Raw genomic sequence first — 24859 nt, 5'->3', positions numbered from 1 at the left:
ACTTGGCCACAGAGCCACCATCCAAATCATTCACATATAAAGTGGAAATAAGTCTTCCCAATAACCTGTGGGACACCACTTGTCACTGGCAGCCAACCAGAAAAGGTCCCATTTATTCCTGGTCTTTGCCTCTGCCATTCAGTTAATCTTCTATCCATGCTAGTATCTTTTCTATAATAACATGGGCTCTTAGCTTGTAAAGCAGCCTCACAAGCGACACCATGTCAAAGGCCTTCTGAAAAGCCAAATAAACAACATCCACTGACTCCTTTGTCTTCCCTCAAAGACTTCAAACAGGTTTGTCAGACAAGATTTCCTCCTAAGGAAACCATGCTGACTTTGGCCTATTTTATCATGTGCCTACAAGTGCCCCAAAACCTCTTCCTTGATAATGGACTCCAACATCTTCCCAACCACTGAGGTCAAGCTAACTCTAGATTGCAGATCCTGCCATCTCCAACTCTGATGGTCCTGGACACCACCAGGTTACGAACCTTGCTGCCTCCTGCTTGCACCTCAATTCCATCAGGCGTCCCAAGATTATAGATCTCTCTGACTCCGTCCCTGGCCCGTGGACCTCCAGACCAGTGACACTATTATCACTAACACCAGTTCCAATGATCCCAAGCAAATCCAGACTCCAGATCTCACTGTTGTCAATGCCAGTCTCTATAATCCCAGACACCTTCAGACAGCTAATTGTGCAGCCTCTATCTCTGGCTCCAGCCTGGACCTTGACCGCCTGCACCGCCAGGCCGAGACTTTACATGCTACCTCTGGACCCCCAGTCTCCCCTTCCCTCACCATCACTCTGCAACCATGTGTCTCTCAGGCCCCTCCATCAGCTCTTGGGTTCTCAGACTCCCATCTTCCTCCCAGCCCACCTGCCCTGACCTCCCCGACCCTCCTCTCTCCTCTGAGACCACCAGCTCTCTTCCCCCCTCTGATCCCAGCTCTAATCCTTCCCATGCCTTCACTATTCCCTCTGATCTTCCCCTCTCTCAGGCAGAATGTTTTGTCCTCAGTAAGGGCCTTACCTTGTCCCTCTTTGCCAGCACCTCAGTGATTTCCTCGCCCACCATGACACTGAGTTCTTCTTCCTTCGCCCCTGTCTTCATTTCTTTGATAAGGTTTCGACACCCCTTGTTGATGACCCCTTCTCCCGTCTTGAACTCTCCTCCTTTTCTTGGGCATCCCCCTCTGGGTCTTTTCATCGTGAATTGCCGATGAGACATCAACCACCTCAACTGCAGCACTCCTCTCTCTCCTCCAACCTCACTCACTTTGAGCGCACTGCCCTCCACTCTCTCTGCACCAATCCCAACCTTACCATCAAACCCGCAAAGGGGGGGTGCAGTTGTAGTGCGGCACACTGACCTCTACCTTACCCACCCACCTATCTTCACCTGTCACCTTTTAGCTATTCTCCTTCTCCCCCCCCCCCAACCTTTTTAACCCCTTTCCTTCTCAGTCCTGAAGAAAGGTCCCGGCCTGAATCGTTGACTGTTTCTTCATTTCCTTCGATGCTGCCTGACCTGCTGAGTTCCTCCAACATTTGTGTGTGTTGCTGTTGCAATTTATTCTGCATCGTTATTGTTCAACCTTATTCTGTCTCAGTGCACTGTGTAATGATCTGATCTGTACGAACCATATGCAAGTCTAACTTTTTACTGTACCTTGGTACATGTGATAGTAATAAGCAAATAAAAACCACGTTCCTCAAAGCCCATGGCTGCCCGGAAGCTGTCCAGCAGTGGCCAGAGCCAGGGTGACTTACGGCTAGAACCAGACTTCATTTCACCCGCCCCCCACTGCTGGACCCGAGGCCCAAAGCTCCCAAGTAGAAGTAACAGTGCCAAGAATCAGGGGGCGAAAAGGCTCTCTGACTGGATTCTAATCAAAGCCATCTTTGATTAGAGATGTTGATTGCAGGGGTGTGGGGGGAAGCATCTTGGCAGGGTGACTGCAGACTACATCAAAAGCAAACCGGTTAACTGGGAGCACGTGTGTGAGCATTTAGCAGATAGAGAGTGAGGACTAAAATGTATCTAGAAGTTATGATCCTTGTGGAGGACGGGGAACATTTATTTAAGCTCAAGTGCAGCTTTTTCAGTGCCTTGGAGTAACAGGTTTTGGGAGAACATATTAACAGCTGTATACTGTCCTCCAGATGCCTGATTCTATTTCATTCCAGTGAAAAGAAATGTCCAAAGCAGCCCATAATGTGTACTGCAATATGTAATTAATGCTAATGAGCAGGGGAACACCTTTACACACAAGGCAAGACCATAAAGCAAGGAGCAGAGTTAGACCATTCATCCCATCGAGTCTGTTCAATCATTCCCTCATGGATGATTTATTATCCCTCTCAACCCGACTTCCTGCCTTCTCCCCTTTGACGCCCTTACTAATCAAGAACCTATCAAACTCTGCTTTAAATATACCCAATGATTTTGCCTCCACAGCTGTCTATGGCAATGAATTCCACAGATTCACCACCCTCTGATGAAAGAAATCCCTCCTCCTCCCTGTTCTGCAGGGCGTCCTTTTATTCTGAGGCTGTGCCCTCTGGTCCTAAACTCCCCCAGTACAGGAATCAGAATTCATTTCACTGGCATACGTCATGAAATTTTTTGTTGCTTTGCGGTATGATACAATACATAATAATAGAAAAGAAACATGAATTACAGAAAGTACCCTCTCAACGTCCACCCTGTCTGGGCCTTCCAATGTTCGATGGGTTTCAACGAGATCCCCACTCATTCTCCTAAACTTCATATAGGCCCACAGCCATCATTCACTCCTCATGCGTATCCTCCAGTTCTGGCAGTTACGTCAAGGTTTTGTTTGAAGTTCTCCCCATAACTCTGGACAATACTTTTCTTCAAATCTGGACACTGTCCCCATGTGTGTGCCACACTTTCTACTTTACAACAGTAACTCTTCTTCATGAAGCACCTCACTGGCTGCAGAACACATCACAGTGTCCTGTGACTATGAAGGGTACGCTATGACAGAGAGTCGACATGGCACGGTGGCGCAGCTGGTGGAACCAATGACTCACAGCGATGGGGATCCAGGTTCCATCCCAACCATGGCAGACATCTGTCAGGAGTTGACATGTCCTCCCTGTGACGGCATGTGGTTCCCCTGGTTGCTCTCACATCCAGAGTCCCCGCAGTTGGCTTCTGTGATGGGGTGAGATGTGTTCAAAGATACCTGGTTAGGCTTCAGAAAACTGTGATTCGATTTTAGGGTGCAGGCGATTGGCAGAACCTGGCAGATAAAATGGAGAAAATGAAACAAAATGGGATTAACATCAGAATGGTATAGCAGAGACTTGATGGGCTGAAGGGCCTACTTCTGTGCTGTATCTTTCTAGCATTTTCATTTTCTTAATGTGCACTCCTCCATTTCTCTGACTTCTCCCTCTGAGGCTCTTTGTTGCTTGCCTCAGTGTCCTTCACTGAGGGGTGGAGTTCTGATGGCTCCCTGTAACTCCAAAACTAACACTGTTTGAAAGGAAATCACAGAGGTGGGAGATTCATGTTTTACTTTTAGCCAGGTGCATGCTTATGATGTGGCCGCATAATAACGTATGCCATTCACTTACTTTTACATATAACCTGTAATTAATTATTTAACCAAACAAAGAATGCTTAATCAAACAATATATTTACAATATTACCAAAATCATTATCATCATCATCATTATGTGCCATGTCATATGACATGGATGATCACGGTCTTCCATCTGAATTTAGTCTGCCTTTTCCTGTGGGGAGGACCCACTCCACACTATTTGCTCTCTCCATGACTATGATGGTTCTTGACAAATTTTTCCCCAGCAGTGGTTGTCATCGCCTTCTGCTGCTCTTCGGAGATTGTCTGCTTGGCATCAGTGGTCACATAACCAGGAGTTGTGAGATACACCAGCCGCTCATACGACCGTCCACCGCCTGCTCCCATGGCTTCACGTGGCCCTGATCAAGGCTATAAGCAAGTGCTACACCTTTTCCCAAGGGTGACTTCCGGGCTCGTGGAGGGATGGAGTGCCTTACACCTCCTTTGGCAGAGATGTACCTCCACCCCAGCACCCAATCTACTGAAATAATAAACACACAGCACTGTCCTATACTCTGCCCATGCATCCACTCCCAACATCTAAAAGACATCATCCAAAATCGATCCTATTTACATCCAGATTGCTCTACACCTGACATCATTGGCTAACGATGAAGAAGATCAAATGCTTCCATTATTGTTCTTTTCCCATCTGTAGCAGGGAAGGCCATCACTTCACTCATTTCAGAATCCGATTAATTCTCACTGACATACTTTCAGCGTGTGCCATACAGGAGTGTACCTAATAAAGTGGCCACAGGAGTGGAAACCGGTCTGGTCTTCCGCTGTGGTAGCCCATCCACTTCCAGCTTTGACGTGTTGTGCGTTCAGGGATGCTCTTCTGCACACCGCTGTTGTAACGTGTGGTTAATCGAGTTACTGTCACCTCCCTGTCAGCTTGAACCAGTCTGGCTGTTCCCCTCCGAGTTTTCTCATTAACGAGGTGTCTTTCTCCACAGAACAGCTGCTCCCCAGATATTCTCACACCTCTCTCTGTAAACTCTGGAGCAGGGGTTCCCAAGCTAATGGCAGAGGTCTGTGGCTTTCAAAAAGTTGGGCACCTCTACTCTAGAGACTGTTATGCGTGGAAATCCCAACAGATCAGCAGTCTTGAGATACACAGACCAGCCTGTCTGGCACCAACAATTATTCCACAGCCAAAGTCACTAACATCACATTTCTTCCCCATTCTGATGTTTGGTCTCAACAGCAACAGAACCTCTTGACCATGCCTGCGTGCTTCTATGCATTGAGTTGCTGCCATATGATTGGCTGATTAGGTATTTGCATTAATGAACTGCTGCGCAGGTGTACCTAATAAAGTGGCCACTGAGTGCATGTTGTGAGATTTATCGTTTTGCAGCAGCATTACAGTGCAGTACGTAAAACATTACTACATTGCAACAAGGACTGTAATTAATCAATAAGTAATGCAGAAGGAGAACAATGTGTAGGCGGGTATCCATGGGTTCATTGTCCATTCAGAAATTTGATGGTGGAGGGGAGGAAGCTAAAACATTGAATGTGAGCCTTCAGGCTCCTGTATCTCCTTGCTGATGATTTTAATGAGAAGAGGGCACGTCCTGGGTGATGGGAGACAGACATCCCAGGCAGTGGTTGTTGATGAAGTGTGTGATGCTCCTGGATGGCAAGTGTTTTATTCCTCTCCACAGAAATCCTCACCTACCACCTGCCAGCTTGTACCCCTTCCCCTCCCTCGCCTTCTTATTGTGGATTCTCCGCCTTTCTTTCCAGTCCTGATGAAGTGTCTCAGCTCAAAGAGCTGACCCTCCATAGAAACCGCTGAGCTCCTCCAGCATTTTGTGTGTGCTGCTCAAGAATTCCACCATCTGCACAATCTAACCCCGAGAGATGCTGCAGCTGCTAGAAATCCAGAGTAACACACACAAAATGTTGGAGGAGCATCTATGGAGAGGAATAAACGACATCCATCATTAAGGACCCCTGCCATGCTTTCTTCTTGCTGTTGCCTTTAGGAAGGAGGTACATGAGCCTTAGGTCCCGCACTAACATGTTCAGGAACAGTTATTACCCCTCATCTACCAGGCTTTCCTGAACCAGAATGAATAACTTCACACACCCCAACACTAAACTGGTTCTACTTCTCCTGTTATGAGGACTCTGCAACTCCTGTTCTCTATATTGTTTATTACTTATTTATTTATAATTAATATTTTGTTTCTCTTTTTCTACTTGCACAATTTGTCGTCTTATGCACACTGGTTGGTTGTCCATCTTTGTTCACCCCACTTTTACCGGGTGCCTCTGGACATGCAGCTTGTTAGCCCCTCGTTAACAGCCGCTGGATTCCACGGTGTTACATACCCCGTAACTGGGTCACTTACCAGCAAAGATAAAGAGGTCCGTTGAAGTCTGATGGTACTATTTTTAACAGTATTTATTGATAAAAATACACAGAAATAATATCAATGCAAACATACAGATAACATACGTCGTTGATACTAAATCTAAAAGCGTGGGTATAATAATAATCACTAAGAAATAGCTCTATCGTTGTCTAGGGGATAATGTATTGTCCGATGGAAATATAAAAGTCACTCAAGTTCATGCAGGCTGCAGCCTTTGGTTGGAGTCAAGAGAGAGAATTTAAAACTTGCCCATTCCTTTTATGATGTCAATCCTTCGAGAGTTGTTGGGGCTGGTTTCTCCTTTGTTTTAGCTAAAGCCGTTCTTCCGTGGTAAGGCTCACCAATTCCGAGGCAAATGGAAAAGGACACACGTGGGTTTTCCACCGGCTGTCGCTATTACGCTGTGCAGGATTTCTAGCGTTTCTTCTGGTGCGTCTGAGGGGCTGTTCCCCAGACCCTCTTTTATCCTGACTCACAGGGTCTCAGATGTCAGTCAGGTCGGGATGATGCAATCCCTCAACCAACCCCCTCTGATCATTCCCTGAGGGCTTCCATGAAGTACAGAACTCAATACACAATTCCGTCTCCAAGAGACAATGGCCGTTTTCCATAGCTTTGTATCGCTGGGGCCAGGACATTCCAAGCATCTCTCTCTCATTTCCTGGGTCTCCTGACCTGACTTAATAACGATCTTGCGATTCTCAAAAAGGAGGGGGCGCGGGCGTAACAACGGCGAGAAACCTGCCTTTCCCAGGCTTCATATGTCCAAGGTGTGTATGACTTCGGTCCCGCCAAATTCATGAGGTTGGCATGTCTCGCCCACCTAAACCCCGGTTTGTGTGAATGCTGTGTGATTTACCCCCCCCCCCCCACCAATTGCCCATCGGTAAGAAATAACAGATCATGCATCATGCACAGCATCCAATTAATAAGAAGTATACTTAAGAATGTTAAGTGAAGCAAACAGTTATTAAAAGAAAGAAAAAAAAGCAAAAAGGACCCGTTATACTTAAACAGTCACATGTGCATGGTGGAGCTCAAATCTTGAACTTGTCTGTCACTCACGCGCTGGGCCCTCGGTCTACGTGAAATCACACTCCCGAAAGTCGCTCAAAATCCATCTTCAACAAACGGGCTCTCCCACAGGGGTATTGACCCCTCCTCCTCGAAGCTATTCATTTGCCTAAAGCACCTTGTGCAACCTCCTGTCACCCGTCAGCTTGTGCTCCTTCCCCTCCTCCCACACCTTTTTCCCCCTTCCTTTCCAGTCCTGATGAAGAGTCTTTGCCCAAAACGCCAACTGTTTATAGCCGCTGCCTGACCTGCTGAGCTTCTCCAGCATTTGGTGTGTGTTAATCTGCAGAATCTCGCGTGATTTTGATGAGAGAGTTGGTGCTGAGACTGAATCCTGTGTTGCTGTTAATAGTGCGCAGGCAGGGAGAGAGATAAACACCAGACTCCTCTTAATGACAGGAGCAGGGGTGGGGATTGGGGACCCCCGCAATGATCGAAGGATTGACTTGTTCTTTTTCTGCACAGGATGCTGATCGGCTGGCTGGTGACGAGCGCTTCTGGACACAAGCCAAGGACACCATTCCAAAAGTGGAAGAATTACAGGCTGCTGCATGTATCCTTATGGGTTCTGGTCTTGGGCTCCAGTGGCTCCAGGGAGGGATAAAGTCTGTGAGTGGGAGGAAACCAGAGTATGCGGTCACAATGAGAACGTGCAAACTCCGCACAGACAGCAGGTGTTTGGATTACACTAGTCTCATAGCAGCACCACCTGATACACATGTTGATTGTAAAACTCTTTACATAGTAAACTGTGGTACTTAAGAACAGAAAATGATAGGAATGTTAAGCAGGTCAGGCGGCATCTGTGGAGAGAGATGCCTACCCTACACAGGGAGCTCACATTCCCACCCCTGTTGCCCTTCTGACGTGCCTGCTCTCACTCCCTACATTGCCCCTTTCGATGTCTCTTCAGCCTTGTCCTCACAGCCGTCTATCACAGCACCAAGATCTGGCTGCATTATTAAAGTCATCTGTTACCCACAGCCGCTTCAACCTCTTTATATTTTATTTATTATTGCATCTTGATTTGATTCATGCATATTTTATCCAGAGCGATGTTTCAGGAGGAAGTTGTAAAGGAGGTGCTGTGGATGATGTTATTATGGAGCTTTCCTCTGAGTTCTCCCATTTTTCTTCCTGAATAATTGATTTTTTTTTATAAACCTTTAATCCCCTGCTCGATGAGAGAGCAGTTACGATGCTGATCTCGTATCCAGAGGCCTGAACCAGTGCTTAGAACTGAGCTTGAGACCACGGTCAGCACACAGCCCTATTCTTCACCTGGTGATTGAGGCAAGTTCATTGTTGATGGAGCAAAGCACGACACTCAGCTCCAGCACTGATGACAGGGAGCTGAGATCACTTGCTACCAACAGCTTCTTTTACGGTTGGGAATGAAATTTACTTATTTATTATTATTGTTTGTTTTATTTTTGAATTTGCACAGTTTGTCTTCTTTTGCTCACTCATTGTTTGTCAATCTTTGTGTGTAGATTTTCACTGAATTTTTTTGTTCTACTGTGAGCACTGGCAAGAAAATGGATAGGGCTGTATCCAGTGATATATATATATATATATATATATATATATGTACTTTGATAATAAATGTACTTTGAACTTTGATTTCTGCCTGTTCTTTTCCCTCTCCTACTCTGACCTACCAAACTGTGCCCTCCTGAATTGTAACAGGCTTAAGGAACAGCACCTTACCATCTGACTGGGCACATTGCGGCCTTCAGGATTCAATATTGAATCCTCCACCTTTGATAATTCACTCTTCTATTTGTATCGGTAACGCCTGTTATCATCATTCTTGTCTAGTTTTTCTGATTATTCATGTCTTATGTCTTCCGGTTTAAGATGGCATTGGTGAAACACAATGACAGCTTACTGGAAGTAAACAAAACTATTAACTGCTATATTAATCACATTTCTGGAAAATGAAGACAGTAATCAATAGCCTGTAACTTCCCTTTCAGAGATGAGCTTTAGAACTGCCTGTACGACCTGGCATTTTTTCAGTGTGAACTGAAGTCTCGAAGGTGCAGGACTGTTACGGCATCGCGTGTACAGTCTGAATCGAGATGGCAGGGCCCGAGCCATTGTGTGTCCAATACTGGAGCGGCTTGGAGACTACTTGAATCTGCAAAGGCAGAGACAAGGCAGTGGGACTGGGCCTGAAGAGCAAGTAACAAGCCGATGTTTGACTGATTTAAGCACCAGGCGAGTTGGAAAGATCAGGTACAGGCTGAATTGAGGCAGGGCCCAGGCCTGAGAGCTAGGAACGAGCCAAGGTTTACGCACAGGGCCAGACTGAAAAGATCAGGGTGTCAGTGCCAGAGGAGAGGGGCGGGTCAGTGTTCAGCTAACTGCTCAGCAAGGTTTGCTCCTCTCTGCGCTGAACTGAGGCTGTGGCCTGAAACTAATGGGCTCCTGGATTGACTGTGACTGGCTTCGTGGCTGTGGATTTACTTCCGTGAACTTCAATTCTGAATGTTACTTGCTCACTTTTACTGCTTGCACAGTTTGTTCCTTTTCTGCATTCTTTGATGATCTTTTTAATGGGTTCTATTGGATTTCTGTTTTGTGTCTGCCTGTAATAAGATAAATCTCAAGGTTGTATATGGTATACATACTTCGGTAATAAATGCACTTTGAACTTGGAAGTTTGATCAAGATCAGGGGAATAGACTTAGAACAGAGATGATGAGAAACTGTTTTTCCAAGAGAATATTAAATCTGTGGAATTCTCTGCCCCAGGAAAGCAGCAGAGGCCAGCTCATTTAATAAAGTTAAGACACTGCAGGATAAATTCTTGCATAGTTGGAGAATTAAGGATTATGGGGGAAAGGCAGGTCAGTGGAGCTGAGTTCACAGCTTACTCAGCCATGATTTTATTGAATGGTGGAGAAAGCTCGACAGACCAGATGGCCGACTCCTCCTCCTATTTCTTAATTCTTATGTTCTTTCTCCTGCTTCTTAGCAGTCACAGTACAGCCTCACACTAACAGAGGTATTCCCTTTGTCCCACTCTTCCCCTCCCCTCAGCTTTGATGCTTCCTAAAACTAATCCATTTCTGCTCTCTTCCCTAGTTCTGATGAAGGGTCACCTGTTCTTCTTTCCACTGATGCTGTCTTTCCTGCTGAGAGTTCCCAGAATTCATTTCAGATTTCCGGCATCTGCATGCTTTTGGATTAATTTGATTTGTTGCTGTGGTGCATGAACCTACAGTGCATGACGCAGGAGGGGACGCACCAACAACTCGCCAAGGCTGCTTTGACAGCCTCAGTCGCCTGCTCAGAGAAACCATCAGAGACCAGTTTCATGGCATCCTGCTCTGTCCACATTTCTCCACAATCCTGGATCACCCCACACTGATTGACAGTGTATCTCCCACCACATTGACCTGAAGATAGCAAGAGCTGGGTAATCGATACTGACCAGTCCTGGCCATTCAGGAATGTGGTAACAGCTAGGTAGAACCATAGGAGTGTTTCCAACATGTCGGTCCATGGCTCCTCAAGATGAGGCCACTCCCAGGGTGGAGGAGCAACACCTTATATTCCATCTGGGTGCCCTCCAACCTGATGGTATGACTATCAACAGTCCTGAAGAAGGGCCTTGACTATAACTGTTGACTGTTGGTCCTTTTCCATAGATGCTGCCTGGCCAGCGTTTTGTGCGTGTTGCTTCGGATTTCCAGTATCTGCGGATTTTCTTCTGTTTATGAATATTGATTTCTCCTTCTTGTTAATTTTACCCCCCCCCCCACCTTCTATTCCCCACTCTGGCCTTTGAACCTCCTCTCACCTGCCTACACCTCCCCTGGGGTAACCCTGCTCCTTCCCTTTCTCCTATGGTCCACTCTCCTCTCCTATCAGATTACTTCTTCTCCAGTCCTTGACCTTTCCCATCCACCTGGCTTCACCTATCACCTCCCCCTACCTTTTAATTGTGCCATCTTCGCTCTTCCACTTCGGTCCTGAAGAAGGGTCTCAGCCCGAAGCATCGTCTGTATTCCTCCTGAATATCATGTGTGTTGTGGAGAGTTAGGATAGGCAGATGAGTATACAAGGAGGTGAGGATGAGGCATTAGGTTAATTAGGACTCCTTGGGTTAACTAGGTTGGCACAACTTCATGGGTCAAAAGGTCGAGGAGCCTGACGTTGCTGTACTAGTCTAAATTCTATGTAACACAAGACCTCATCTGTCCCCTTAGGTGGGCTTATTTCAGTGAAGAATAATCCCAATACTCTTCTGAAACATATCTTTCAATTAGCATCACTGAAGCAAATAATCCTGTCATTAACATGTGTGTGTGAAATCTCTTCTAGTAACTAAAATCCACTACTCCAAAGATGAGAGGACTTTAGTTATTGAGTGAATAATGAAATATTCAATTAATATCTAACAGAATATTTAGTTGTTCAGTGAAACAGTTGTTTTTATTATAAATGTGGGACTCTTTAATGTAGTGAGAACTTCGTGCTGAGATCCAGTTTATGGGTGGGTTTGTTGGGCATGGTTGGCGCCGTACAGTATAACTTGTAGTAACATGCACAAAATGCTAGAGAAACAGCAGGTCAATGGGGAGCAATAACTAGCTGGCATTTAGGGCCGAGGCCCTTTATCTGACAGAGGGTCGTGGCCCAAAACATCAACCGTTTCCTTCAGCATCATGCGTGTGTTATTCTGCATTGGCGGAATCTCTTGAGCTGATGGCACGGCGTTTGGTTTCATGACCTCAGGATAGTCAGGGGGAGCGTAGATTGGGGATGGGGAGTGGGATGGTGGCGCTATGGAGTAGTGGTTGGCAGACCACTCTACAGTACAGGCGACACTTGGTTCAATTCCCGCCGCTGCCTGTAAGGAGATCGTACATTCTCCCCATGACTGCGTGGGTTTCCTCCAGGTGCTGAGGTACTGGTTAGTAGGTTAATTGGTCATTGTAAATTGTCCCCAGACCAGACTAGGGTTAAATCGGGTGATGGAGAGGGGTTGCTGGGGGCCGTTGCCCGAGGAACTTGAAGGGCCGATTCCATGCTGTGTTTCAATAAATAAATATCCCGAGGGATTTGGGAATGAGTTAGAGCAGGAGGCTGGGAATGAGTTAGAGCAGGAGGCTGGGAATGAGTTAGAGCAGGAGGCTGGGAATGAGTTAGAGCAGGAGACAGGGAATGAGTTAGAGCAGGAGACGGAGAATGAGTTAGAGCAGGAGACGGAGAATGAGTTAGAGCAGGAGACGGAGAATGAGTTAGAGCAGGAGGCTGGGAATGAGTTAGAGCAGGAGACAGGGAATGAGTTAGAGCAGGAGGCTGGGAATGAGTTAGAGCAGGAGACGGAGAATGAGTTAGAGCAGGAGGCTGGGAATGAGTTAGAGCAGGAGGCTGGGAATGAGTTAGAGCAGGAGACAGGGAATGAGTTAGAGCAGGAGACGGAGAATAAGTTAGAGCAGGAGACGGGGAATGAGTTAGAGCAGGAGACGGAGAATGAGTTAGAGCAGGAGGCTGGGAATGAGTTAGAGCAGGAGACGGAGAATGAGTTAGAGCAGGAGACGGAGAATGGGTTAGAGCAGGAGACAAGGAATGAGTTAGAGCAGGAGACAGGGAATGAGTTAGAGCAGGAGGCTGGGAATGAGTTAGAGCAGGAGACAGGGAATGAGTTAGAGCAGGAGGCTGGGAATGAGTTAGAGCAGGAGACAGGGAATGAGTTAGAGCAGGAGACGAGGAATGAGTTAGAGCAGGAGACAGAGAATGAGTTAGAGCAGGAGGCTGGGAATGAGTTAGAGCAGGAGGCTGGGAATGAGTTAGAGCAGGAGACGGAGAATGAGTTAGAGCAGGAGGCTGGGAATGAGTTAGACCAGGAGGCTGGGAATGAGTTAGAGCAGCAGACAGGGAATGAGTTAGAGCAGGAGGCTGGGAATGAGTTAGAGCAGCAGCAGACAGGGAATGAGTTAGAGCATGAGACAGGGAATGAGTTAGAGCATGAGACAGAGAATGAGTTAGAGCAGGAGACAGGGAATGAGTTAGAGCAGGAGGCTGGGAATGAGTTAGAGCAGGAGACAGGGAATGAGTTAGAGCAGGAGACAGGGAATGAGTTAGAGCAGGAGACAGATAATGAGTTAGAACAGGAGGCTGGGAATGAGTTAGAGCAGGAGGCTGGGAATGAGTTAGAGCAGGAGACGGAATGAGTTAGAGCAGGAGACAGGGAATGAGTTAGAGCAGGAGACAGATAATGAGTTAGAACAGGAGGCTGGGAATGAGTTAGAGCAGGAGGCTGGGAATGAGTTAGAGCAGGAGACAGGGAATGAGTTAGAGCAGGAGACAGGGAATGAGTTAGAGCAGGAGACGGAGAATGAGTTAGAGCAAGAGACGGGGAATGAGTTAGAGCAGGAGACAGGGAATGAGTTAGAGCAGGAGTCTGGGAATGAGTTAGAGCAGGAGACAGGGAATGAGTTAGAGCAGGAGTCTGGGAATGAGTTAGAGCAGGAGGCTGGGAATGAGTTAGAGCAGGAGGCGGAGAATGAGTTAGAGCAGGAGACAGGGAATGAGTTAGAGCAGGAGTCTGGGAATGAGTTAGAGCAGGAGACAGGGAATGAGTTAGAGCAGGAGGCTGGGAATGAGTTAGAGCAGGAGACAGGGAATGAGTTAGAGCAGGAGACAGGGAATGAGTTAGAGCAGGAGACAGGGAATGAGTTAGAGCAGGAGACAGGGAATGAGTTAGAGCAGGAGACAGATAATGAGTTAGAACAGGAGGCTGGGAATGAGTTAGAGCAGGAGGCTGGGAATGAGTTAGAGCAGGAGACGGAATGAGTTAGAGCAGGAGACAGGGAATGAGTTAGAGCAGGAGACGGGGAATGAGTTAGAGCAGGAGACAGGGAATGAGTTAGAGCAGGAGACGGGGAATGAGTTAGAGCAGGAGGCTGGGAATGAGTTAGAGCAGGAGACGGAGAATGAGTTAGAGCAAGAGACGGGGAATGAGTTAGAGCAGGAGACAGGGAATGAGTTAGAGCAGGAGACGGGGAATGAGTTAGAGCAGGAGGCTGGGAATGAGTTAGAGCAGCAGACAGGGAATGAGTTAGAGCAGGAGACAGGGAATGAGTTAGAGCAGGAGGCTGGGAATGAGTTAGAGCAGGAGACAGGGAATGAGTTAGAGCAGGAGACAGGGAATGAGTTAGAGCAGGAGGCTGGGAATGAGTTAGAGCAGGAGGCGGAGAATGAGTTAGAGCAGGAGACAGGGAATGAGTTAGAGCAGGAGTCTGGGAATGAGTTAGAGCAGGAGGCTGGGAATGAGTTAGAGCAGGAGACGGAGAATGAGTTAGAGCAGGAGACAGGGAATGAGTTAGAGCAGGAGGCTGGGAATGAGTTAGAGCAGGAGGTGGAGAATGAGTTAGAGCAGGTGACAGGGAATGAGTTAGAGCAGGAGTCTGGGAATGAGTTAGAGCAGGAGACAGGGAATGAGTTAGAGCAGGAGACGGAGAATGAGTTAGAGCAGGAGGCTGGGAATGAGTTAGAGCAGGAGACAGGGAATGAGTTAGAGCAGGAGACAGGGAACGAGTTAGAGCAGGAGACGGGGAATGAGTTAGAGCAGGAGGCTGGGAATGAGTTAGAGCAGGAGGCTGGGAATGAGTTAGAGCAGGAGACAGGGAATGAGTTAGAGCAGGAGACAGAGAATGAGTTAGAGCAGAAGGCTGGGAATGAGTTAGAGCAGGAGACAGGGAATGAGTTAGAGCAGGAGGCTGGGAATGAGTTAGAGCAGGAGGCTGGGAATGAGAGCAGGAGACGGAGAATGAGTTAGAGCAGGAGACAGGGAATGAGTTAGAGCAGGAGGCTGGGAATGAGTTAGAGCAGGAGGCGGAGAATGAGTTAGAGCAGGAGACAGGGAATGAGTTAGAGCAGGAGACAGGGAATGAGTTAGAGCAGGAGACGGAGAATGAGTTAGAGCAGGAGGCTGGGAATGAGTTAGAGCAGGAGACAGGGAATGAGTTAGAGCAGGAGACGGGGAATGAGTTAGAGCAGGAGGCTGGGAATGAGTTAGAGCAGGAGACAGGGAATGAGTTAGAGCAGGAGACGGAGAATGAGTTAGAGCAGGAGACGGAGAATGAGTTAGAGCAGGAGACGGAGAATGAGTTAGAGCAGGAGGCTGGGAATGAGTTAGAGCCGGAGACAGGGAATGAGTTAGAGCAGGAGACGGAGAATGGGTTAGAGCAGGAGATGGGGAATGAGTTAGAGCAGGAGACGGAGAATGAGTTAGAGCAGGAGACGGAGAATGGGTTAGAGCAGGAGACAAGGAATGAGTTAGAGCAGGAGGCTGGGAATGAGTTAGAGCAGGAGACAGGGAATGAGTTAGAGCAGGAGACAGGGAATGAGTTAGAGCAGGAGACGAGGAATGAGTTAGAGCAGGAGACAGAGAATGAGTTAGAGCAGGAGGCTGGGAATGAGTTAGAGCAGGAGGCTGGGAATGAGTTAGAGCAGGAGACGGAGAATGAGTTAGAGCAGGAGGCTGGGAATGAGTTAGACCAGGAGGCTAGGAATGAGTTAGAGCAGCAGACAGGGAATGAGTTAGAGCAGGAGGCTGGGAATGAGTTAGAGCAGCAGCAGACAGGGAATGAGTTAGAGCATGAGACAGGGAATGAGTTAGAGCATGAGACAGAGAATGAGTTAGAGCAGGAGACAGGGAATGAGTCAGAGCAGGAGACGGGGAATGAGTTAGAGCAGGAGGCTGGGAATGAGTTAGAGCAGCAGACAGGGAATGAGTTAGAGCAGGAGACAGGGAATGAGTTAGAGCAGGAGGCTGGGAATGAGTTAGAGCAGGAGACAGGGAATGAGTTAGAGCAGGAGACAGGGAATGAGTTAGAGCAGGAGGCTGGGAATGAGTTAGAGCAGGAGACGGAGAATGAGTTAGAGCAGGAGACGGAGAATGAGTTAGAGCAGGAGACGGAGAATGAGTTAGAGCAGGAGGCTGGGAATGAGTTAGAGCCGGAGACAGGGAATGAGTTAGAGCAGGAGACGGAGAATGGGTTAGAGCAGGAGATGGGGAATGAGTTAGAGCAGGAGACGGAGAATGAGTTAGAGCAGGAGACGGAGAATGGGTTAGAGCAGGAGACAAGGAATGAGTTAGAGCAGGAGGCTGGGAATGAGTTAGAGCAGGAGACAGGGAATGAGTTAGAGCAGGAGACAGGGAATGAGTTAGAGCAGGAGACGAGGAATGAGTTAGAGCAGGAGACAGAGAATGAGTTAGAGCAGGAGGCTGGGAATGAGTTAGAGCAGGAGGCTGGGAATGAGTTAGAGCAGGAGACGGAGAATGAGTTAGAGCAGGAGGCTGGGAATGAGTTAGACCAGGAGGCTGGGAATGAGTTAGAGCAGCAGACAGGGAATGAGTTAGAGCAGGAGGCTGGGAATGAGTTAGAGCAGCAGCAGACAGGGAATGAGTTAGAGCATGAGACAGGGAATGAGTTAGAGCATGAGACAGAGAATGAGTTAGAGCAGGAGACAGGGAATGAGTCAGAGCAGGAGACGGGGAATGAGTTAGAGCAGGAGGCTGGGAATGAGTTAGAGCAGCAGACAGGGAATGAGTTAGAGCAGGAGACAGGGAATGAGTTAGAGCAGGAGGCTGGGAATGAGTTAGAGCAGGAGACAGGGAATGAGTTAGAGCAGGAGACAGGGAATGAGTTAGAGCAGGAGGCTGGGAATGAGTTAGAGCAGGAGGCGGAGAATGAGTTAGAGCAGGAGACAGGGAATGAGTTAGAGCAGGAGTCTGGGAATGAGTTAGAGCAGGAGGCTGGGAATGAGTTAGAGCAGGAGACGGAGAATGAGTTAGAGCAGGAGACAGGGAATGAGTTAGAGCAGGAGGCTGGGAATGAGTTAGAGCAGGAGGTGGAGAATGAGTTAGAGCAGGTGACAGGGAATGAGTTAGAGCAGGAGTCTGGGAATGAGTTAGAGCAGGAGACAGGGAATGAGGTAGAGCAGGAGACGGAGAATGAGTTAGAGCAGGAGGCTGGGAATGAGTTAGAGCAGGAGACAGGGAATGAGTTAGAGCAGGAGACAGGGAACGAGTTAGAGCAGGAGACGGGGAATGAGTTAGAGCAGGAGGCTGGGAATGAGTTAGAGCAGGAGGCTGGGAATGAGTTAGAGCAGGAGACAGGGAATGAGTTAGAGCAGGAGACAGAGAATGAGTTAGAGCAGAAGGCTGGGAATGAGTTAGAGCAGGAGACAGGGAATGAGTTAGAGCAGGAGGCTGGGAATGAGTTAGAGCAGGAGGCTGGGAATGAGAGCAGGAGACGGAGAATGAGTTAGAGCAGGAGACAGGGAATGAGTTAGAGCAGGAGGCTGGGAATGAGTTAGAGCAGGAGGCGGAGAATGAGTTAGAGCAGGAGACAGGGAATGAGTTAGAGCAGGAGACAGGGAATGAGTTAGAGCAGGAGACGGAGAATGAGTTAGAGCAGGAGGCTGGGAATGAGTTAGAGCAGGAGACAGGGAATGAGTTAGAGCAGGAGACGGGGAATGAGTTAGAGCAGGAGGCTGGGAATGAGTTAGAGCAGGAGACAGGGAATGAGTTAGAGCAGGAGACGGAGAATGAGTTAGAGCAGGAGACGGAGAATGAGTTAGAGCAGGAGACGGAGAATGAGTTAGAGCAGGAGGCTGGGAATGAGTTAGAGCCGGAGACAGGGAATGAGTTAGAGCAGGAGACGGAGAATGGGTTAGAGCAGGAGATGGGGAATGAGTTAGAGCAGGAGACGGAGAATGAGTTAGAGCAGGAGACGGAGAATGGGTTAGAGCAGGAGACAAGGAATGAGTTAGAGCAGGAGGCTGGGAATGAGTTAGAGCAGGAGACAGGGAATGAGTTAGAGCAGGAGACAGGGAATGAGTTAGAGCAGGAGACGAGGAATGAGTTAGAGCAGGAGACAGAGAATGAGTTAGAGCAGGAGGCTGGGAATGAGTTAGAGCAGGAGGCTGGGAATGAGTTAGAGCAGGAGACGGAGAATGAGTTAGAGCAGGAGGCTGGGAATGAGTTAGACCAGGAGGCTGGGAATGAGTTAGAGCAGCAGACAGGGAATGAGTTAGAGCAGGAGGCTGGGAATGAGTTAGAGCAGCAGCAGACAGGGAATGAGTTAGAGCATGAGACAGGGAATGAGTTAGAGCATGAGACAGAGAATGAGTTAGAGCAGGAGACAGGGAATGAGTTAGAGCAGGAGACGGGGAATGAGTTAGAGCAGGAGGCTGGGAATGAGTTAGAGCAGCAGACAGGGAATGAGTTAGAGCAGGAGACAGGGAATGAGTTAGAGCAGGAGGCTGGGAATGAGTTAGAGCAGGAGACAGGGAATGAGTTAGAGCAGGAGACAGGGAATGAGTTAGAGCAGGAGGCTGGGAATGAGTTAGAGCAGGAGGCGGAGAATGAGTTAGAGCAGGAGACAGGGAATGAGTTAGAGCAGGAGTCTGGGAATGAGTTAGAGCAGGAGGCTGGGAATGAGTTAGAGCAGGAGACGGAGAATGAGTTAGAGCAGGAGACAGGGAATGAGTTAGAGCAGGAGGCTGGGAATGAGTTAGAGCAGGAGGTGGAGAATGAGTTAGAGCAGGTGACAGGGAATGAGTTAGAGCAGGAGTCTGGGAATGAGTTAGAGCAGGAGACAGGGAATGAGGTAGAGCAGGAGACGGAGAATGAGTTAGAGCAGGAGGCTGGGAATGAGTTAGAGCAGGAGACAGGGAATGAGTTAGAGCAGGAGACAGGGAACGAGTTAGAGCAGGAGACGGGGAATGAGTTAGAGCAGGAGGCTGGGAATGAGTTAGAGCAGGAGGCTGGGAATGAGTTAGAGCAGGAGACAGGGAATGAGTTAGAGCAGGAGACAGAGAATGAGTTAGAGCAGAAGGCTGGGAATGAGTTAGAGCAGGAGACAGGGAATGAGTTAGAGCAGGAGGCTGGGAATGAGTTAGAGCAGGAGGCTGGGAATGAGAGCAGGAGACGGAGAATGAGTTAGAGCAGGAGACAGGGAATGAGTTAGAGCAGGAGGCTGGGAATGAGTTAGAGCAGGAGGCGGAGAATGAGTTAGAGCAGGAGACAGGGAATGAGTTAGAGCAGGAGACAGGGAATGAGTTAGAGCAGGAGACGGAGAATGAGTTAGAGCAGGAGGCTGGGAATGAGTTAGAGCAGGAGACAGGGAATGAGTTAGAGCAGGAGACGGGGAATGAGTTAGAGCAGGAGGCTGGGAATGAGTTAGAGCAGGAGACAGGGAATGAGTTAGAGCAGGAGACGGAGAATGAGTTAGAGCAGGAGACGGAGAATGAGTTAGAGCAGGAGGCTGGGAATGAGTTAGAGCCGGAGACAGGGAATGAGTTAGAGCAGGAGACGGAGAATGGGTTAGAGCAGGAGATGGGGAATGAGTTAGAGCAGGAGACGGAGAATGAGTTAGAGCAGGAGACGGAGAATGGGTTAGAGCAGGAGACAAGGAATGAGTTAGAGCAGCAGACAGGGAATGAGTTAGAGCAGGAGGCAGGGAATGAGTTAGAGCAGGAGACAGGGAATGAGTTAGAGCAGGAGGCTGGGAATGAGTTAGAGCAGCAGCAAACAGGGAATGAGTTAGAGCATGAGACAGGGAATGAGTTAGAGCATGAGACAGAGAATGAGTTAGAGCAGGAGACAGGGAATGAGTTAGAGCAGGAGGCTGGGAATGAGTTAGAGCAGGAGGCTGGGAATGAGTTAGAGCAGGAGACAGGGAATGAGTTAGAGCAGGAGGCTGGGAATGAGTTAGAGCAGCAGCAGACAGGGAATGAGTTAGAGCATGAGACAGGGAATGAGTTAGAGCATGAGACAGAGAATGAGTTAGAGCAGGAGACAGGGAATGAGTTAGAGCAGGAGACGGGGAATGAGTTAGAGCAGGAGACAGGGAATGAGTTAGAGCAGGAGACAGATAATGAGTTAGAACAGGAGGCTGGGAATGAGTTAGAGCAGGAGGCTGGGAATGAGTTAGAGCAGGAGACGGAATGAGTTAGAGCAGGAGAAAGGGAATGAGTTAGAGCAGGAGACAGATAATGAGTTAGAACAGGAGGCTGGGAATGAGTTAGAGCAGGAGGCTGGGAATGAGTTAGAGCAGGAGACAGGGAATGAGTTAGAGCAGGAGACAGGGAATGAGTTAGAGCAGGAGACGGAGAATGAGTTAGAGCAAGAGACGGGGAATGAGTTAGAGCAGGAGACGGGGAATGAGTTAGAGCAGGAGACGGGGAATGAGTTAGAGCAGGAGGCTGGGAATGAGTTAGAGCAGGAGACGGGGAATGAGTTAGAGCAGGAGGCTGGGAATGAGTTAGAGCAGCAGACAGGGAATGAGTTAGAGCAGGAGACAGGGAATGAGTTAGAGCAGGAGACAGGGAATGAGTTAGAGCAGGAGACAGGGAATGAGTTAGAGCAGGAGACAGGGAATGAGTTAGTGCAGGAGACAGGGAATGAGTTAGAGCAGGAGACAGATAATGAGTTAGAACAGGAGGCTGGGAATGAGTTAGAGCAGGAGGCTGGGAATGAGTTAGAGCAGGAGACGGAATGAGTTAGAGCAGGAGACAGGGAATGAGTTAGAGCAGGAGACAGATAATGAGTTAGAACAGGAGGCTGGGAATGAGTTAGAGCAGGAGGCTGGGAATGAGTTAGAGCAGGAGACAGGGAATGAGTTAGAGCAGGAGACGGAGAATGAGTTAGAGCAATAGACGGGGAATGAGTTAGAGCAGGAGACAGGGAATGAGTTAGAGCAGCAGACAGGGAATGAGTTAGAGCAGGAGACAGGGAATGAGTTAGAGCAGGAGGCTGGGAATGAGTTAGAGCAGGAGACGGGGAATGAGTTAGAGCAGGAGGCTGGGAATGAGTTAGAGCAGCAGACAGGGAATGAGTTAGAGCAGGAGACAGGGAATGAGTTAGAGCAGGAGGCTGGGAATGAGTTAGAGCAGGAGACAGGGAATGAGTTAGAGCAGGAGACAGGGAATGAGTTAGAGCAGGAGGCTGGGAATGAGTTAGAGCAGGAGGCGGAGAATGAGTTAGAGCAGGAGACAGGGAATGAGTTAGAGCAGGAGTCTGGGAATGAGTTAGAGCAGGAGGCTGGGAATGAGTTAGAGCAGGAGACGGAGAATGAGTTAGAGCAGGAGTCTGGGAATGAGTTAGAGCAGGAGGCTGGGAATGAGTTAGAGCAGGAGGTGGAGAATGAGTTAGAGCAGGTGACAGGGAATGAGTTAGAGCAGGAGTCTGGGAATGAGTTAGAGCAGGAGACAGGGAATGAGTTAGAGCAGGAGACTGGGAATGAGTTAGAGCAGGAGACGGAGAATGAGTTAGAGCAGGAGGCTGGGAATGAGTTAGAGCAGGAGACAGGGAATGAGTTAGAGCAGGAGACAGGGAACGAGTTAGAGCAGGAGACGGGGAATGAGTTAGAGCAGGAGGCTGGGAATGAGTTAGAGCAGGAGGCTGGGAATGAGTTAGAGCAGGAGACAGGGAATGAGTTAGAGCAGGAGACAGAGAATGAGTTAGAGCAGAAGGCTGGGAATGAGTTAGAGCAGGAGACAGGGAATGAGTTAGAGCAGGAGGCTGGGAATGAGTTAGAGCAGGAGGCTGGGAATGAGAGCAGGAGACGGAGAATGAGTTAGAGCAGGAGACAGGGAATGAGTTAGAGCAGGAGGCTGGGAATGAGTTAGAGCAGGAGGCGGAGAATGAGTTAGAGCAGGAGACGGAATGAGTTAGAGCAGGAGTCTGGGAATGAGTTAGAGCAGGAGACAGGGAATGAGTTAGAGCAGGAGACGGAGAATGAGTTAGAGCAGGAGGCTGGGAATGAGTTAGAGCAGGAGACAGGGAATGAGTTAGAGCAGGAGACGGGGAATGAGTTAGAGCAGGAGACTGGGAATGAGTTAGAGCAGGAGACAGGGAATGAGTTAGAGCAGGAGGCTGGGAATGAGTTAGAGCAGGAGACAGGGAATGAGTTAGAGCAGGAGGCTGGGAATGAGTTAGAGCAGGAGGCTGGGAATGAGTTAGAGCAGGAGGCTGGGAATGAGTTAGAGCAGGAGACAGAGAATGAGTTAGAGCAGGAGACAGGGAATGAGTTAGAGCAGGAGGCTGGGAATGAGTTAGAGCAGGAGACAGGGAATGAGTTAGAGCAGGAGACGGAGAATGAGTTAGAGCAGGAGGCTGGGAATGAGTTAGAGCAGGAGACAGGGAATGAGTTAGAGCAGGAGACGGAGAATGAGTTAGAGCAGGAGACGGAGAATGAGTTAGAGCAGGAGACGGAGAATGAGTTAGAGCAGGAGGCTGGGAATGAGTTAGAGCCGGAGACAGGGAATGAGTTAGAGCAGGAGACGGAGAATGGGTTAGAGCAGGGGATGGGGAATGAGTTAGAGCAGGAGACGGAGAATGAGTTAGAGCAGGAGGCTGGGAATGAGTTAGAGCAGGAGACGGAGAATGAGTTAGAGCAGGAGACGGAGAATGGGTTAGAGCAGGAGACAAGGAATGAGTTAGAGCAGGAGACAAGGAATGAGTTAGAGCAGCAGACAGGGAATGAGTTAGAGCAGGAGACAGGGAATGAGTTAGAGCAGGAGGCTGGGAATGAGTTAGAGCAGCAGACAGGGAATGAGTTAGAGCAGGAGACAGGGAATGAGTTAGAGCAGGAGGCTGGGAATGAGTTAGAGCAGGAGGCTGGGAATGAGTTAGAGCAGGAGGGTGGGAATGAGTTAGAGCAGGAGGCTGGGAATGAGTTAGAGCAGGAGACAGGGAATGAGTTAGAGCAGGAGACAGGGAATGAGTTAGAGCAGGAGGCTGGGAATGAGTTAGAGCAGGAGGCTGGGAATGAGAGCAGGAGACGGAGAATGAGTTAGAGCAGGAGACAGGGAATGAGAGAGCAGGAGACGGAGAATGAGTTAGAGCAAGAGACGGGGAATGAGTTAGAGCATGAGACAGGGAATGAGTTAGAGCAGGAGGCTGGGAATGAGTTAGAGCAGGAGACAGGGAATGAGTTAGAGCAGGAGGCTGGGAATGAGTTAGAGCAGGAGACGGAGAATGAGTTAGAGCAGGAGACGGAGAATGAGTTAGAGCAGGAGGCTGGGAATGAGTTAGAGCAGGAGACAGGGAATGAGTTAGAGCAGGAGACGGAGAATGAGTTAGAGCAGGAGGCTGGGAATGAGTTAGAGCAGCAGACAGGGAATGAGTTAGAGCAGGAGACGGAGAATGAGTTAGAGCAGGAGGCTGGGAATGAGTTAGAGCAGGAGACAGGGAATGAGTTAGAGCAGGAGGCTGGGAATAAGTTAGAGCAGGAGGCTGGGAATGAGTTAGAGCAGGAGACGGAGAATGAGTTAGAGCTGGAGACAGGGAATGAGTTAGAACAGGAGACGGAGAATGTGTTAGAGCAGGAGACAGAAAATGAGTTAGAGCAGGAGTCTGGGAATGAGAGAGCAGGAGACGGGGAATGAGTTAGAGCAGGAGACGGAGAATGAGTTAGAGCAGGAGTCTGGGAATGAGAGAGCAGGAGACGGGGAATGAGTTAGAGCAGGAGACAGGGAATGAGAGAGCAGGAGACGGAGAATGAGTTAGAGCAGGAGTCTGGGAATGAGTTAGAGCAGGAGACGGAGAATGAGTTAGAGCAGGAGACGTAGAATGAGTTAGAGCAGGAGACAGGGAATGAGAGAGCAGGAGACGGAGAATGAGTTAGAGCAGGAGACAGGGAATGAGTTAGAACAGGAGACTGGGAATGAGTTAGAGCAGGAGACAGGGAATGAGTTAGAGCAGGAGGCTGGGAATGAGTTAGAGCAGGAGGCTGGGAATGAGTTAGAGCAGGAGACGGAGAATGAGTTAGAGCAGGAGACGGAGAATGGGTTAGAGCAGGAGGCTGGGAATGAGTTAGAGCAGGAGGCTGGGAATGAGTTAGAGCAGGAGGCTGGGAATGAGTTAGAGCAGAAGGCTGGGAATGAGTTAGAGCAGGAGACAGGGAATGAGTTAGAGCAGGAGACAGGGAATGAGTTAGAGCAGGAGACAGGGAATGTTTTAAGCTGCATGTGTAGAATTGCTTCTTTGGAGTTTTGAAAGCACACGGCATCATTGTGAATAGCACATGGAGCTGCGATCACACACAACTCATAACAAGCTGTCTCTAATTCTTTGAACTTGCTGGCACACTGTTCTGGTAACATATAAAGCAATTATAGTTTCAACATGTGCCTAATTTTTGTTTAGAAATAAAGTAATCAAAAGTATTGGCCTTTCTGACCAGAGCAGATGTCGTTATTTAGGCAAATGCAGCTGCCTTTTGTAAAATAATACCTTACAGTTTCTATACAATATTCCATCTTAATTCCTTAACTGAAGTTAATAACAGACTGGCAGCAGCTTGTGGACACCTGCCGAACTTTTACAAGTAAAAGTCAAGATGTCCTTCCAGACACGAACCTCTATCTGCTGAAGATGCTCGATGCCACCATGGATGCTTGTATTAACCTCAGTCGGTGGGAGGAGGCCTTGTCCTTTGGCCTGAGGACCCTGCACCCCTATCAGTAAGCTGTTGTGTGTGCGTGTCTGTGTGCATGAGTATCTGTCTATCTGCGCGGGTCTCTACGTGACGGTATGTGTGTATGTGTATGTGCACGCACACACGAGTGTCTGGACTGTATGTTAGTTTCTGCACGTTACGCCGCTGGCATTTAGGGCAGCAATAAGAGTCCTCCATCTCTCTCTGTTGCACACAGACGTAGGATCCTTCATTGCTGATTCCATGACTGTTTTTTTTGACCAGTCAGAGTTGTAAGCCTTGAGCTGAGCCCCTGAA

General features: G+C 48.6%; 1 protein-coding gene across 6 annotated transcripts in view; it reads left to right on the top strand.

The window, feature by feature from the left end:
• Positions 1-24859, top strand: part of smyd3 (SET and MYND domain containing 3) — a 990938-nt gene that overhangs the window by 874374 nt on the left and 91705 nt on the right. For all 6 annotated transcript variants that reach the window (XM_059985566.1, XM_059985569.1, XM_059985568.1 and 3 more), the window contains 2 exons: positions 7554-7641; positions 24413-24587. In XM_059985566.1, the coding sequence (XP_059841549.1) occupies positions 7554-7641; positions 24413-24587 (263 nt within the window). The remainder of the gene's footprint in view (positions 1-7553; positions 7642-24412; positions 24588-24859) is intronic.

Source organism: Hypanus sabinus, chromosome 12, assembly GCF_030144855.1.
Source record: "Hypanus sabinus isolate sHypSab1 chromosome 12, sHypSab1.hap1, whole genome shotgun sequence".
NCBI lineage: Eukaryota > Metazoa > Chordata > Chondrichthyes > Myliobatiformes > Dasyatidae > Hypanus > Hypanus sabinus.
The sequence above is the reverse complement of the archived record's forward strand: the minus strand, read 5'-3'. Positions and strand labels throughout refer to the sequence as shown.